A 14,899-nucleotide genomic window follows, 5' to 3' on the forward strand; every position below is an offset into this window, starting at 1 on the left:
ATCAAAGTGTAAATAATGAATATAGCTAATAAACAATACATTTTTAATTATAATTTCTTTATATCCATGTTGATTGATGGATAGGTATTTTTTGTGCATATCGTCGAAAGTTCCAAGAGAGAAAAGGAGAGCCATTAGTTCTTGGCCTCGACAGAAGAGTGGTGGTGCTTTGTTTATGTTTCCCAGTCAACGATAATAATCATGAAATTAATTAATTAATAATATCAATGACATACTGACTGACATGTACGACAAGTGTAGTGAAGGCTGGTCGTGCAAAACGTGGGATTAGATTAGATTGATTGATTACGTACGCTTGCAGGAGATCAACAATATTTTTGTTTATGTGTATTTGTAAATTTTTAATATTTTGTTGATTCTTGATGACATATGTATTCATGAATATCGTTCCTTTCGTGAATTAAGCTCAAAAGAGTAGGCGATTCTCCCATCATATTGGAGAAGTACTATACTCTGTTCTTTTTTTTTTTGTTTTTTAATATGACTATCTTCACTATGTATTATTTAATTTGCATCAAGTTTAAATGTTGTGCTTTAGTTATAAATAAAATGAAAACAAACATGAGCCCTTTTGAAATAAATTGGCCACTTATTTAATTATCAAATATCCATCTTGTCTTGTCTGTAACATGTATTCGATCATCAATTATTCAGTTGTACTAAACATGTGAAAAATTCTTCTATAGACCTGATATATTATGTTATCCATCTAATAAAATTATACTACTTTAGTTACATAAAAATTATATATATCATTACTTTTAATTATTTTATTTTTATAATAGAATATTATATACCAATTTAACATTTTGCATTTGCCTTTGCCTTTGCTGGTTTGGCTCATGACTTGACTCTTATATACTGTCAATGATATCTCCCTTCGGTCAAAAAAAATTGCATTTTTTTGTCTACTATCATTAGGAATAGAATCAATTTATATTTATATCTATCTAAATGATATGTTTTTTATTGAATAGCTCATGGATGACTTGCTTTATGCAAAAATTCCTCCTAGACAAGTAAAAAAACACAATGACATTTAAAGACTCTGAATAAGTAAAATATGAAAATATCCTTTTTCGAGATCTTAAATGTATTTTCCTAATTTCTTTTTTCTCTCACATTTATTATTTTTCCCAAGCTATCCCTATAGTTAAATTATTTTGATTAAGAGTCTTTTTTCTCCTTAATTTTATCTTTAGAGCCTGTGAGTACTCAAAATTTAATTTTGAATTATTATTGTCTCTAAATAGTTGAAACATGCTGCCTCATCACTCTGTCATTAACATGTCATAGCATCCATTTTTGGTGATATGTGCCCCATCATTTTTAATTATTTTTTATAAAATATTGAGTTAAGTGTCACTTTATGAATCCATAATTTGAGAGAATAGATTGACAAAGAGCAGTTGAAAAAAAAAAGATTATAACTTAACTCAAAAACTTCAAAGATCAAGTTTACTAATAATTTTTTTTTATTATATATTAGTTATTAAATTTAATTATATTTAATGTGAGACTTTCCACGGTAACTCAAGTACACTCGCACCTGAAAACTTAACATTGTATGGTGTGTAAGTTGTTATTGATAATACTTTAATGTAAACAATTAAAAGAATGGACAATTTAGAAAACCAGCACATATGTTTTAGAAACAATTAACCGTCTCCTACTAAACTTTTAAGATTTAAAAAACCTATATTATTTATAATTGATTTACCGCTAATTTTCTGATCTTTATAATATTCCAGTTTTTATAACTAAGTTTTTGAGATTTATAATTGACCTATGTTACCGATAATGTGAGGATATTTTTGGTCATTTGCTCGTGGTAATTTTAATCTTTTTTCTGTTTTTACTTGGAAAATTAATATGCAGATTTTATGTTTTTCTCATTTTTATATTGAATTCTTGTAATTTTTTTTAATTTTAATCAAACCCTTATAGTTTGATTATTTAGTATGTCAATATTTAAAGACTAATAAAAGATAAAATTTTTCAGAACAAAAATAATTTTAAATTTTATAAAATTTCAGTTTAATATTTTTTGCCAATAAAAAAAATGCAATTTTTTCATTTTTACTATTTTTTAATAAAAACATATCTAATTATATTAATTTTTAGTTATAAAAATTATATAAATAATTATAAAGTTATAAAAAATTTAAGAATTTTAAATTTAAAATATAATTATATTTAATTGATTCAATTATAAATATTTGGTTAAAATAAAATAAGTTATAAGAATTTACTTTAAAATGAAAAAAAAAAACTACAAACACCGGCCAATCAATTCTTTCTCTGTAATTTATTTTTATAAATTTGTGATAACATGTCATTTTGGCCATTTGTGGGCGGAATGGGCTTCCATTTCTTTTCCTCTTTATTTTTTTCTTCACTTTTATTTCAAACCGTTAAATTTATTTTTGAATGATTAATATTTAATATTCATAAAATAATTAATTAATTTTTTTTTCATAAAATTTCACATTTAATAGTAATTTTATAAAATATTAAATATTAATAATTTAAAAATAAATTAATAATTGAGATAGAAAATGGAGAGAAAATGAAAGAAAAACGAGGTCTTTCTGCATCATTCTATATTGAACGTCAAAAAAAATCAACTGTTGTTACACAGACTAAATTAAGGATCTTTTTATTTCTTTCACTTTATTTTCTTTACCTTTTTTTTTTTTAGTTTATATATATATTTTTATTAATAAATTTTTTAAAATTATAAAATTAACGAATACTTAAAATTAAAAAAATAAAAAAAATAAAGAAAAAAAAGTGAAGAGTTCTCTCCAATGTTACACTCACAATACCACAGCGCGTGGACTTGGTCGAACAGTCACGTCTATCACGTGCACCAAGAAAAGAATTCGCGGTTCGCGGAGCACTGGACACGTTTGTCCTCACTCACGTGGCCTGTTTAATTCGTAAAATAAAATAAAATAATAAAAATAAAGGAAAAAAGGGTAAAAAACTCATATACTGAAATTTGTAAAGGTAAGATATTTATTAGTTAAAGTATATTTTAATTTTTTAATTTTATATAAAAATTTATTTTAAATTTGTAAATTTTATAATTAAAAATTTTTAATTTTAAATAATTAATTTTTATATCATTATTATTATTGTTAAAAAAAATTAAATTTAATATGTAATGATATTTTTGTCAATATTTGAAAGTTTAATAAAAAATTTATCAAGAAAAAAATAATATATTAAATTTAAAAAATTTAAAAAATACTTTATAAAGTTAAAAATTAAAATAAAATATTTTATAAAATTAAATGACTAAATGCATACTTTAACTTTATTTATTTTATAATAAATTTTGTAGTGTTATTATTCATATTTTGAAATTTACTTATTTTATTGGATTAGATAAAAACATATTCCTCTAGTGATATTTATAAAATTTATTTTAATCTTATTTATAAAGCACATCAATTATTATCGTGTTCATTTTTATTCTTTTGTTCATATAAATATTTGAAATGCTATTAAATGTTATAAAATATTTTATTTTTAAAGTATGTATCTTTATACAATAAAATTAAAAATTTATTAATTTTTAGATAAGATTAATGAGTTTTAAAAATTTTTCTAATTCCACTAAAAATATTGGGAGTAATTTAAAAATAACAGGAAGAAATATTAACTGTGTGGGGTTAAATATTTACATCTTTTTATTATTGATGACAATGTAATACTAAATCACTAAATTATCCCACACATGTTTGTTATTATTATCATCTTTAGTTTACCTATTACAGAATTTTATGTTTAACTGTTACACATTTAAATAAAGATAAAACTGAATTTTGACTTTTATTTAAAATTATCAATCTGTAATTTCATGAGAAATTCATATATAATACTCCCCCTATTCAAAATATAAGATATTTTTTAAGGAGTTGAATATTAAAAAATTAAAACATTTTTAGTCTTTAAAATGTAATCATTGTCATAGCTATTAAACTATTGAATTGATTTTACGAGTTCAACGTTTTTACATTTTCAGCTTACAAAAATTGTGTTAACTTACTCATAAACTCAGATTAGATATAAACTTGATTAAACCCACGAGTTCACATTTGAGTTTATCATTTTTATATTTCTAACTTACAAAATCATATCAACTAATTCATAAACTCAGACTTGATGTAAGTTTGGTTAAACTTGTTAAGTTTGTCATTTTGTTTGAGTTAAGTGAATTAAGTTTATACTATAAAGAATTCAGTTCATAAAAGTTATAAGACTTGGTTAAAGAAAAAAACTCGAAATGCAAAAACTAATATTAATAAAAAATAAAATATCAAAATAAGTTCCCCTATTTTAAAATTTTTAGGTCTTGTATATGATAATTTATCCATGTAGATGGGTTTAATTAATTCAATAATTTATATTTTATATTTTAAATTAAATTATAATTATATTTTAATGGTTATTTGTTAATAAAGGTAAACTCTTATAGATTTACGATCTAAGTTTACAATACAAGTTTATATTTTTATCATGAATTTACTTAAACTAGCAAGTTTAACAACATTGATCATTGCTTTTTTTTTTAAAAAAAAAAAGTATCCCTATTGATAATAATGTTATATTTATTGTAAAGTGTTTAATGAGAGTAAATATGAAAAGATAGAATTAGTTAAAAATTAAATAACTACTTTATTAAAAATAAAATTTAATTAAAAATATTTTATATTTTAAATAGAGAGAGTATAAGCTAAGAGCAAGAGTATTGCATTTATTTTTATCTGTTTGATAGTGACTGCAGTAATTTTACTCACTATAGTATCAATATCACATGAGTGATTTTTTTAATACGAGTGTTTGACTTAAGACAAAAAGAAGACCAAAAAGGTCAGTCATAATAGGCATTTTATCCAAATACATATAAAAATATATTAAACTTTTGCTATTACTAGAGGCTTAATCATTAGCCTTGCCTCATTCAACATCCAAATCATGAGCAGAGTGACCAAATGTACAAGGGCAAAAGATATTGCAATTATTTAACTTATCTGACAATAATTACAATAATATTATCCGGACTCAAATTACGTTATTGATATGAAAACATTTAGTGGGGATGTATAGATATTTCTGTAAGTATAATTTAAATTTAAAAGCTTGCTCCAATCCCAAGGATGGATTTAGAACCTAATGAACCCTAGAAATCCAATTCACTCATACTTGTTGTCACTAGAAAAACCATGACATCAACGGTTGCGTTTGTTGCATGCATTTTGGCATTTTTACCTGTTTCTTCTTCATAATGCATTAAACTTTTTTATCCTATTTATTATATTGACAAGGAAGAGAAACTGATTTAATTTCTCCATTTTCTTCTGTTCTCATACAACATTTTTATCTTCAGGCAACAGTTTTTTGGAGAACAATTGTAAAAATGTTGTCTAAAATATGAATAGTGGATAGTTTTTAAGTGATCTCTTGCCTCCATTTTCATCATATATTTTCCTCTATATTCTTCCTTTTATCAGTCACACGTTGAAACAATGTTATTCAATGCTGGTAATTAGGATATATATATATATATATATATATGTTTGTTTGTACAACTACTGGCTTCTTAATATTGATAACCATCTTGATTTATTATTACATCCACTATTTTTATTTTACTTTTGTATTTTTAGTTGAGTTGATGACCTAAAAAAATTTTGACTTGTAAGTTTACTAAATGGCTATGTTTGATCACTTTGAATTGACCAAAAAAAACCGAAACAAAATTGGAATCATGAAGTTTTGGTTTTCAATTTTTGTTAGTGATTGGGTAGCTAAATTTTGTTATAAAGGGGTGAGCTCTTTTGTTTGGGATTTTGGTCCTCCTCTGATCCCCATTTAGCCAAGCTTCTTGAATTAGATGTTCTTAATATGTCTAATGACTCAATTTTAATCAATTAATTTTTCTTCTGGTAGAAAAAAAAAACAAGAGTTAAAATTGACAAAGCTGGGTTATGGTTTGAACATGTAATGGACTTAGGTCTTGTGGTGTATATGTTTTAAATACACATATTAAATAAAATTATATTAGAATTATATTTATATACCGAATATATTTTCAAAGTTTGATTCTATTTTAATTTCAATTCTGAAATTAACCAATTTCTTAAAAATTCTTTGACATACCAAATGAGGCCTCCGTCTTGTGAGAACTCTTTTTTTTTGGGCTAATAATGAGAACTTAATTTGATGTTGCTTCTTTTTAAGTGTCCAATTGCACACATTCAACATTTCAATGCATGATTTAATTAAGTTGCATCTGGTGCTATATTAACTGAAGTAATTGATTAGAGCAGTGTTGAAAAATCGAATAAGAAAATTGACTCGGCCGGGTTTTGATTGTTATTAATTTGTGTGTCAAAAGGCTTTGTAGGTTAATTTAAAGTTGTGTTTTGAAAATCTTCAGGATTAGATTTTTGTAAGATTATCCATGAAAAATAACAGAATATCTTTTATTTTAAAACATCCTAGTTCTTTCTTTTGGTTATTTATCTTCATTGAGTTTTTCTTGTGACAAGTTTTATTTTTATCCCAGAAGTTTATTTAGTTGTAACATGATCCTTTGTTTGTCTTATGTTTAACTTTTTCCTTTTAGCGTCACTAGGTGTGAATTAAATTAAAATATTTAAGAAAAATAATGTAGGACCTGTCAAGAAAATAAAATTAAATTATTAATAAAACTAGAGAGATTTGAAAATAAAAATAAAAATATAGCAGTAAATTTTTGGATGAAATAACCATGAAAACTAATGGGATGAAAATAACATGAAAGTAAGCAAGATTTCATCCGAAGATTTGGAAACTAAATCTATAATATAATCCATCCGTTTTTATGTATATAAAAAGGCATACATAATACAATTTAAAAAAAATCAATTAATTATAATAATTATGTCTGAAAATAAAATAATTAAACTAAAATGCTGTATTAATAGGACAACCATCGCTTGATCCCAGGTGCGTATGGCATTAGTATTAACCCAAGGACGATACATAGGCTGAGTAAGTCCTTTGACTAACATTCATCGTCCCCCACGACATTGGCAAGCCTCATGACCCAACATACCACATTGAACCTCCACCCATAAATCAGACAAACCTGGTCTAGGGACGAAAACTCAACAACAGCAGGCTTTTGAATATGAAGCAATGGACGAGCACGAACAAAGCTCCTCAGCACCTGCCCTCTAGCATTGGCTCCTCAAGAAGAACTAGTTCAATGGCTAAGCAACGGCACAAAGCATTATTTCAATCTAATAACTACCATATGAACGTTGCAAAATTGGACCAAAATAGAGCAGAAATTAAAATCCAACTCCCTCAGCGCTCTTATTGGAGGCCATTCTTGAAGATTCAAAAGCGTCCCTTAAGGATGCACAGATAATCTTCCTCTTTGTTAAACCTGTAAGTAATATCTAACCCACCAGCATCCTAATATCTAGACGTTCTTGAATACCCCCAATCTTTGTGAATTAGCTCAATTATCATCACCTTGTTCATCTGTTTAGGAAAAATTTTTCAGCTATCAACCTCCTAGTTAATATTCACTCGAACCCAACTCCATCTGACAGTTGAGCAAAGATATTTACCGCAGTCCCTTATACCTCCAAACCCCCAAACACTATCTATCAAAATAAGACACTACTGAAATACCTCACAATCCACTTCAAAAAGACAGAAAGAAAAACACTGAAGCATGCCCACTACCAGAAAATATCACTCAAAACTAGAAACAAAAACCCCGAAACCCTATTGGTCACCCAAGGTGAGAGAAAAACTCTCGCTAGACAAAAGAGACCTTACAGCGGCAACAGCAGCGATCTGGCCACTAACAATGACTTTGATGAAAAAGTAATGAGTTTAAAAAAATAAAAAGGTATTTTAATAAATTAAATATTGGCGAATGATATTAAAGTTTCAAAATAAAAAAGTTTGCGAAAATTGGATCTTTAATAAAATTTTCCAAAAATCAAATACAAATATTGATTTAGACAACTTTTTTAATACATGGTCACAAGAAACTCGTGGAAGGAGGAAAATTATCCAATCACATAAAAAATACAAGATAATTCTATAGCCAGTAAGCAGCTCATTAAAGATAGTTAAGTCAAGATTATCATAAGATATTTGGTGAGCAATTGGCATATTTATTTGTTTTTTTTTTTTGAAAACATGGTCCAACGTAATTGTGAAATCTTTCACAATGAAATCCTTGATCTTCTCATTATGATTAGAATGAAGACAATTCAAATAGATTTAAATTTAGGAGTTTTAATTATAAAATTTAAATTATAAATATAACTCATAATCTACAATTACAATTCCTATTTACAGCTATTTAAAATTTTAAATCAATATTTATAATTTTTTTAAAAATTGTGAGGAGACATAACTAATATTAATTTTATAGTTTAGGACTTTATTGTCATTCCTCCAGCGAATATCAAAATTTATTTTCAGATTTAGGAGTTGTAAGTGATACTCTCTTTATTTAAGAAATGTAAAGCATATTTTGAAAATTAAATATTAAAAAATATAAGGCATTTTTGATCTTTTGAGGTATAATTATTACTTTTTTAAAAAAAATATTTCTATTAATAATAATTTTATATTTATTATAAAATATTTAATAGAGATAAATATAAAAAAATAAGATTAGTCTGAAAGTAAGTAATTATTTTATTAAGGAGTGAGATTTAATTAAAAATATTTTATATTTTGTGATGAATGAATTATTGTCCCAAAGAAAACATGGATCTTGTGCTTGCCACGTGGCGGCATCAGGATGTGGATTTAGATGACACCCTCCATGTGCTTGCAGAATTAGATTTCGTTGGAGCATTTAAGATGGGAAGAACCAAGAACTCGGAGAAGCTGTAGTTTTCAGAGACACGGGCCTCATTTATGATTTACGTCTTCTCCGACTTCCAACCTCTTGTGCTGTGAACCCATGTTTTTCTCGCTTCTTCCAACCACAGTATCCCCTTCGCCTTGAATTCTTCGTCACTTCTTTCTCTTCATCCATGTCGGCATGTCGCTATCGGTCTTCCCGTTAAAAGCTTCTCTCCCATCTTCTCCGTTTTCAAACATTTCCTCCAAGATTCATTCGTTCGTTCGCTGTCACTGAGAGCTCAGAAAGCTAGCCCCTCATTTCTTAATTAACTTCTCTTCCAGGTTTCTGCAGTATCACAATTCGTCTCAGTTCAGTTGGGTGGCTCGTCTTCTTTCTTCTACTTCAAGTGAGTCGAATTTTCAGTGTTGATCAAATTAGGTATTGTTTTCAGCAATTTGGGATATTTTTATACTTTGGAACTCGTGCCTTTTCAGACCATTTTTCTCCGCGTGTGTATTTGTCTACGAGTGTTTAAAGCTGGTCATCTCAGAATTTGCCCTATTTGCTTTTTCTTTCTCAGTTGGGTTCAGCGTTTGGTGGGAATTTTTTTCCTCTAAATTATTCCTGTACTTCTTTCCTTTTATGCTTTCTGTGGGCAAGTGTGTGTAATGTGCTTGTACTTTTCAACTTTAATGTATGCGATGAAATGCCTTTTTGTGCTTCTTGAAGGTAGAACTTTCTGTGCTTTACTTATTGCCAAATTCAGATTGATAATATTAAAAATAACTTGTGGTTCTATTTCATTGGGTTTTGCTCTATTCTCTACTGGTAAAGCCACAGGATCTTGTGGATTTCTTTATTTTATTTCTTGTTTCACTTAAAAAATTGTTTTTTCTTGTTTGATTATCCAATTAGCCGGACTATACAGCTTATTTTATTCTGCTCATAAAAGTTGCTGATGAGAAGTCAAAGTCTGGCATCTAACTGGGTATCTGATATTGATTTTGTTCTTTACAAAATCTGAAATTAAATTCTCTTCTCTCTTGTTACACAGATTTCCCGTTTGCATAGCCATGAATTTTCCTGGTTGGAATTTTGAGAATGATGGCTGTGTCACCAATCAAAAGAAGTTCATGGGGTGTGTGTCATCTATATCTATCAAAGCAGAGTATTGTTGTTCTCTCAAAACTCTTCGCTTTAATCATAATTCCCTCTGGCAAATTCTACAGGTCGGGCCAAGAACTTGTGGAGCTGATATGGCAAAATGGACAGGTAGTTACGCACAGCCAAACGCAAAGAAAACCAGTTGCGACTTCTATCGACTCGAGACAGTTCCAGAGAGATGATCAATCAACAATCAGGGCTAATGAATCGTATGGGAACTCAAGCCATTTGATTCAAGAAGATGATGCAGTCTCATGGATTCAATATCCACTTGAGGATCCATTGGAACAACAACTCTGTTCAAGCATATTATCTGAACTGCCATCCTCTGGGTTTGAGTCTGACAAGCCAATAAGGCAACTCGAAGAGGGAAAGTATGTCAAATTCGGCCCCTACAGTGCCTGCCATGTGACTACAAGTTCACAAACACCAAATCTAAAGCCCTTTTCTCAGGAATTCTCAGGAAATCCTATGCCTGCTCCAAGAGTTCATTTTCCTGATTCAACGCTGAAAAAAATTAGTTTTGGCGGATCACAAAATGTCGTCAATTTTTCTCAGTTTTCAAAACCCTCCAAAGTAGCCTCAACATCTTCTAATGCACAGTCTGAAGATAAAGGTAATTGTAATCTATTGAAAAACAAAGGTAAAGAGTGCTCGGTCGTGACAGTGGGTTCAAGTCACTGTGGCAGCAACCAAGTTCCTCTAGATCCTGACATAAGCAGGGCATCAAGCAGTGGGGTTTGGACTACTGCTTTGTATTCTGAAACTGAGCCCCAGAAGGATGGTGTCCAGAAATCAATTCCTCAGTGTGAAAAAGGGAAGTCAGAGGTGCTTGAACCAACTTTGAGTTCATCATCAGATGACTCAGGTAGTCTTGCAAAAACATGCTCCTGGTCTGTAAGAAACCACGGCCAAAAAAGGAAAAGGATAGATGCAGAAGAATTAGAGGAACAAAGTGAGGTGAAGCCCTTCTCTCCATTCATCTTCATGATTAAATGCTTGTCTTTTGTTTTTGCACCTGACCTATTTCTCTATGTATAATACAGGCCACAGAACCCAAATCGGCTGTTGAAAACAAGGTAGCTCAGGGGACAAGGCCTTGCCGAAGGAACCGTGCAGCTGAAGTGCATAATCTCTCAGAAAGGGTTAGGGCTTGGTACTTTATCGGAAAGCTGAGCTTGGTGATTTTAACTCTAACCATTACATTGTTACTAATGCAGAGACGAAGAGATCGGATCAATGAGAAGATGAGGACATTGCAACAACTCATACCTCATAGCAACAAGGTTGATTTTCATATGCCTATTGACTTGTTAATCTCTTCTTAATGGATTGTGTTGAAGATGCATGCATTCAGATTCAGAAATAACGGACTGCTGGATTTATTTTGGTGCATTAAGTGAAGAAGGCATAAAACATGTTTGGCAGGTGAGGGGGAAGAGAAGGAACGTAGAAGCTAGAAGGAGAAAGATCTTGTTGAGTTAATTATTAAAGGATTCATAATGCCCCACCCCTCATCTTTATAAAAGAAATAAAAAGTGGTCAAAATTTGTGAAAAAAAAAATAACTATCTAAACCTGTTTGTTTTGTTTAAAATGATTCTCTTTTGCATGTTATCCAATCATAGAGGTTTGCTAATTGGAGCAATGGCTCATTTGCAGACAGATAAAGCATCAATGTTAGATGAGGCAATCGAGTACTTGAAATCACTTCAGTTACAACTTCAGGTACAAATTGCACTGAAGAATGTGCCAGTGGTAATTGTCTTTACATTGATAATTTGGTAACAACAGATCGTTTCATTCTCGTTTCTAGGTAATGTGGATGGGAGCTGGAATGGCACCAATGATGTTTCCAGGAATTCAGCACTATATGTCCCCAATGGGCATGGGAATGGCTTCGCCCTCTTTTCCTCCTATTCCAAATCCGGTGCAGTTACCAAGAACATCACTTGATCATTCCATATCTATGGCTCAGACGCCGAACCAGGGTTTGATGCATCAAGCTCCTGTTATGGGTCCTTTTACTTATCAAAATCAGATGCAAAATCAAGCTTTCTCAGAGCAATACGCACGTTATATGGGGTATCAATTTATGCAAAGTGCCTCTCAGGTTTTGGTTTCTTCCAAATTAACTCCTAAATTCTTTTTGAAAAAAGAACAAAACTTCAACACCTTTTTGATTTCTCATGGTATTCCTGTTAAAACCTCCATCTTGTTCCCGTTCAAATAAATTTCCATTTAATTTCCTTCTATCTTTGGTCTTGTAGCCGATGAATGTATTTAATTATGGATCTCAAGTACAACATAGTCAAACAATGATTCCACCCAGCAGTAGCAGTGAACCCTTGAATGGAGCTGCAAATAATGATGTTAATTTAAGTGGCAAGATGGGTAAGCCATTTACATACTTCTAAATTCCTTGACCGCATCAATTATATGGAAAAATTTTGCCTGTTGCATTTAAGTAAATAGTTGCAAGACTTCATGTAGCCAGCACATGAAAATTTTCTCTAACAACTACTGATGCTTTAAATTGGACACAGATATCTTCCCCCGGCAAGTCCTTGTCCTAAAATTCTTCAAGCGTATCTTTATTGATAGCATTATAATTCTAAACTGCAAGCAATGCATAGTGACTGAGACAAATGTTTCTGGCAGATGCTTTACCTTCAATCAACATGGCTCAACATTGACTGGCTGCTAGATTCTTCCTTAGTTTTCCACTTTCAGATTTATATTATTAGCCAGATATAGGTTATCTTTGTGAAGTTCCATTGCTTCAATAGCTAGCAGATAAACTTCTTTTGAGTGTCTCATTTCAGTACTATTTGAATGCATTTATTACTCAATAAAATTTCCATTCCATTCATCAGTTTTGTCTTTTGTTGGGTCCACTTGTGCCTTGAGCATTCTCATTCCATAAAATTTCACTGACAGTTTTGCGTTGTTCATTGTTTACAGGTTTAACTAGTTTATGAGCATGCTTATCAAAATCTACTGTGTAATTAATAAGACAAGCAGGACAATACAGGCCAGCTCATGATTTTCAGTATCTGTGCCTACTCAACTAAAATACTTGAATATATAGCATTTCTTCACAGGACTGACAAGTCACTTGTTTGTCCGTCGGTGACTCTACGTATTTCTCCAAAGCGAAGTGGGAATTGTAATAAGCCCAGAAAATCCATACCTGTCATGCCATTCATGGATGTAATGACAGGAATGAAGAAACTGGTTTTGGTTAAATGGCTATCTCCAAAAAAGATTGCTCATGTCCTCAAAGTCTTCCAACCATAAGATGGCTCTATTTTTGCAAGTGATGATAGGTGAAGGCCAAGGGTCCCACTCCCACTTGGCTTTGAAGACTGGTGTTGTGAGCCGCTCATTGTTAACTTTGAAAAGTTCTGATGAGAGCTGTAGGGACCCGCCGTTTGATGTAGACAACTAGATTAATTGGGTCTCCTTTCTATTTTCTTTTTCATTCCTCACAAATTTGTCCCACAGTGCTAGCATGTAGTGACGCTGGCTCGGGATTTCGCTAATAGCATAATTTATATCATTATGAGTTTGAAAAGACTGGCACTGCATGTTTTGTTGCTTTATTTTTATTTGGTGTTTTAGGAAAGTCAAATTAAATTGTTATAAAACAAGTTATGTTATCTGATAGTTAATGTTGGACTTTAATAAGATAATAAAAATATAAAATTGGAGTAATAAATATGAGAATGGTGAGATAAATATGTGAGTATACATGTAAAAATAAAATTTAAAATGAATATATATAAAAAAACGTGAGTGTAACATCTATTAAGGAAAAAAATGTTATAAAATAGTTTAAGATGGTTTAAACACGTATAAAGAAAATCATGGGAGGGATCGGTAAAGAAAGTAAAATGAATAATTTTGAGTGTTATTAAGAGAAATAAGAGAAGGTTAAAGAAAATATTTTTAAAAGTTGTTGATCAGAACTTTTTAATTAACATCATTTTTAAATATTTAATAAATGATAGAGCACAATAAAATTGTGTAATTTATGTGGTCGACCTTAGTTAATGGGATAATGTTTGGTTTTGTAGAATCAACTCCTTCACTTCATTACTTTGCTATCAGATTGCAATCATTTCACTATGTCGTTCTGAACTTTAGTTTGGTGTGTGTGTGTGTGTAGGTGTATCTCATCTTTGAAGAAAGTAGCATGAAAATTGAATCTATCCCCACCACTTTGTGTTGTGTCTGATCTATCTTTAGTCAAGGTGCAATTGAATGTGTGGTACTGGTCCCTGTGAGTGACATTGAAGATAATCCAATAAACAGTTCGAAATTTTGATGCCATCGTTCATCTGTGCCTGTTGTTTTCATGTCATGGGACCACATGTTTAATGCAAAGACGCTTCTCCACCCTGGACTTGTTGCAGATCTGGTCCCTTCAGAATATTTATTGTCTTCTCAAGATTTTAACATTATTAGTTAATTCAACTAAGTTTTAAGGATATATGTGTTGATTACAGAGTAACATTTTGTACTGTTTGTAAATTCGAGGGCGAAAGGTGATATCCTCTTTTTTTTTTTGGGCTGAAAGTGACAAAAATTCTGATTGAACTTCTCAAGATTTTGTAATTTGACTTTGAGTTTATATTTGGAGAGGTTATGAAAAAATAATAATAAAATCTCTTTAAATTATATAAGTGATAATTTGATTACTCAAAATGTCATAATACCAATAAAGTTTATAGAAACCTCTTTATTAATAACTTTTTAAAAAAATACCATTTTACCTTTAACAAGATTCAATTACAACTTTTATTTAAGGAATCACAACTTTTATTCTGCAAAT

The 14,899-nt window shown here is 29.9% G+C and overlaps 1 protein-coding gene across 5 annotated transcripts; it reads left to right on the forward strand.

Moving 5' to 3' along the window:
- The first annotated feature begins 8,926 nt into the window (after positions 1 to 8,926).
- Positions 8,927 to 13,639, forward strand: LOC129297869 (transcription factor PIF4-like). 5 transcript variants are annotated; one of them, XM_054936206.1, is made up of 9 exons: positions 8,927 to 9,305; positions 9,954 to 10,037; positions 10,129 to 11,023; positions 11,110 to 11,208; positions 11,284 to 11,349; positions 11,725 to 11,790; positions 11,879 to 12,175; positions 12,333 to 12,456; positions 12,609 to 12,934. In XM_054936206.1, exons 2-9 carry the CDS (start codon positions 9,973 to 9,975, stop codon positions 12,767 to 12,769), a joined length of 1,773 nt encoding a protein of 590 aa, XP_054792181.1. In that variant the 5' UTR covers positions 8,927 to 9,305; positions 9,954 to 9,972; the 3' UTR covers positions 12,770 to 12,934. The 5 variants fall into 5 exon arrangements, with proteins under 5 accessions (XP_054792181.1, XP_054792183.1, XP_054792184.1 ...); XM_054936208.1 differs by having other exon boundaries at positions 8,928 to 9,305; positions 12,724 to 12,934; XM_054936210.1 differs by lacking the exon at positions 12,609 to 12,934 and adding an exon at positions 13,027 to 13,639 and having other exon boundaries at positions 8,929 to 9,305.
- The last annotated feature ends 1,260 nt before the right edge of the window (positions 13,640 to 14,899 follow it).

This window comes from Prosopis cineraria, unplaced genomic scaffold (assembly GCF_029017545.1).
Source record: "Prosopis cineraria cultivar Desert tree isolate PC_DT_omini unplaced genomic scaffold, ASM2901754v1 PC638, whole genome shotgun sequence".
Classification (NCBI taxonomy): Eukaryota; Viridiplantae; Streptophyta; class Magnoliopsida; order Fabales; family Fabaceae; genus Prosopis; species Prosopis cineraria.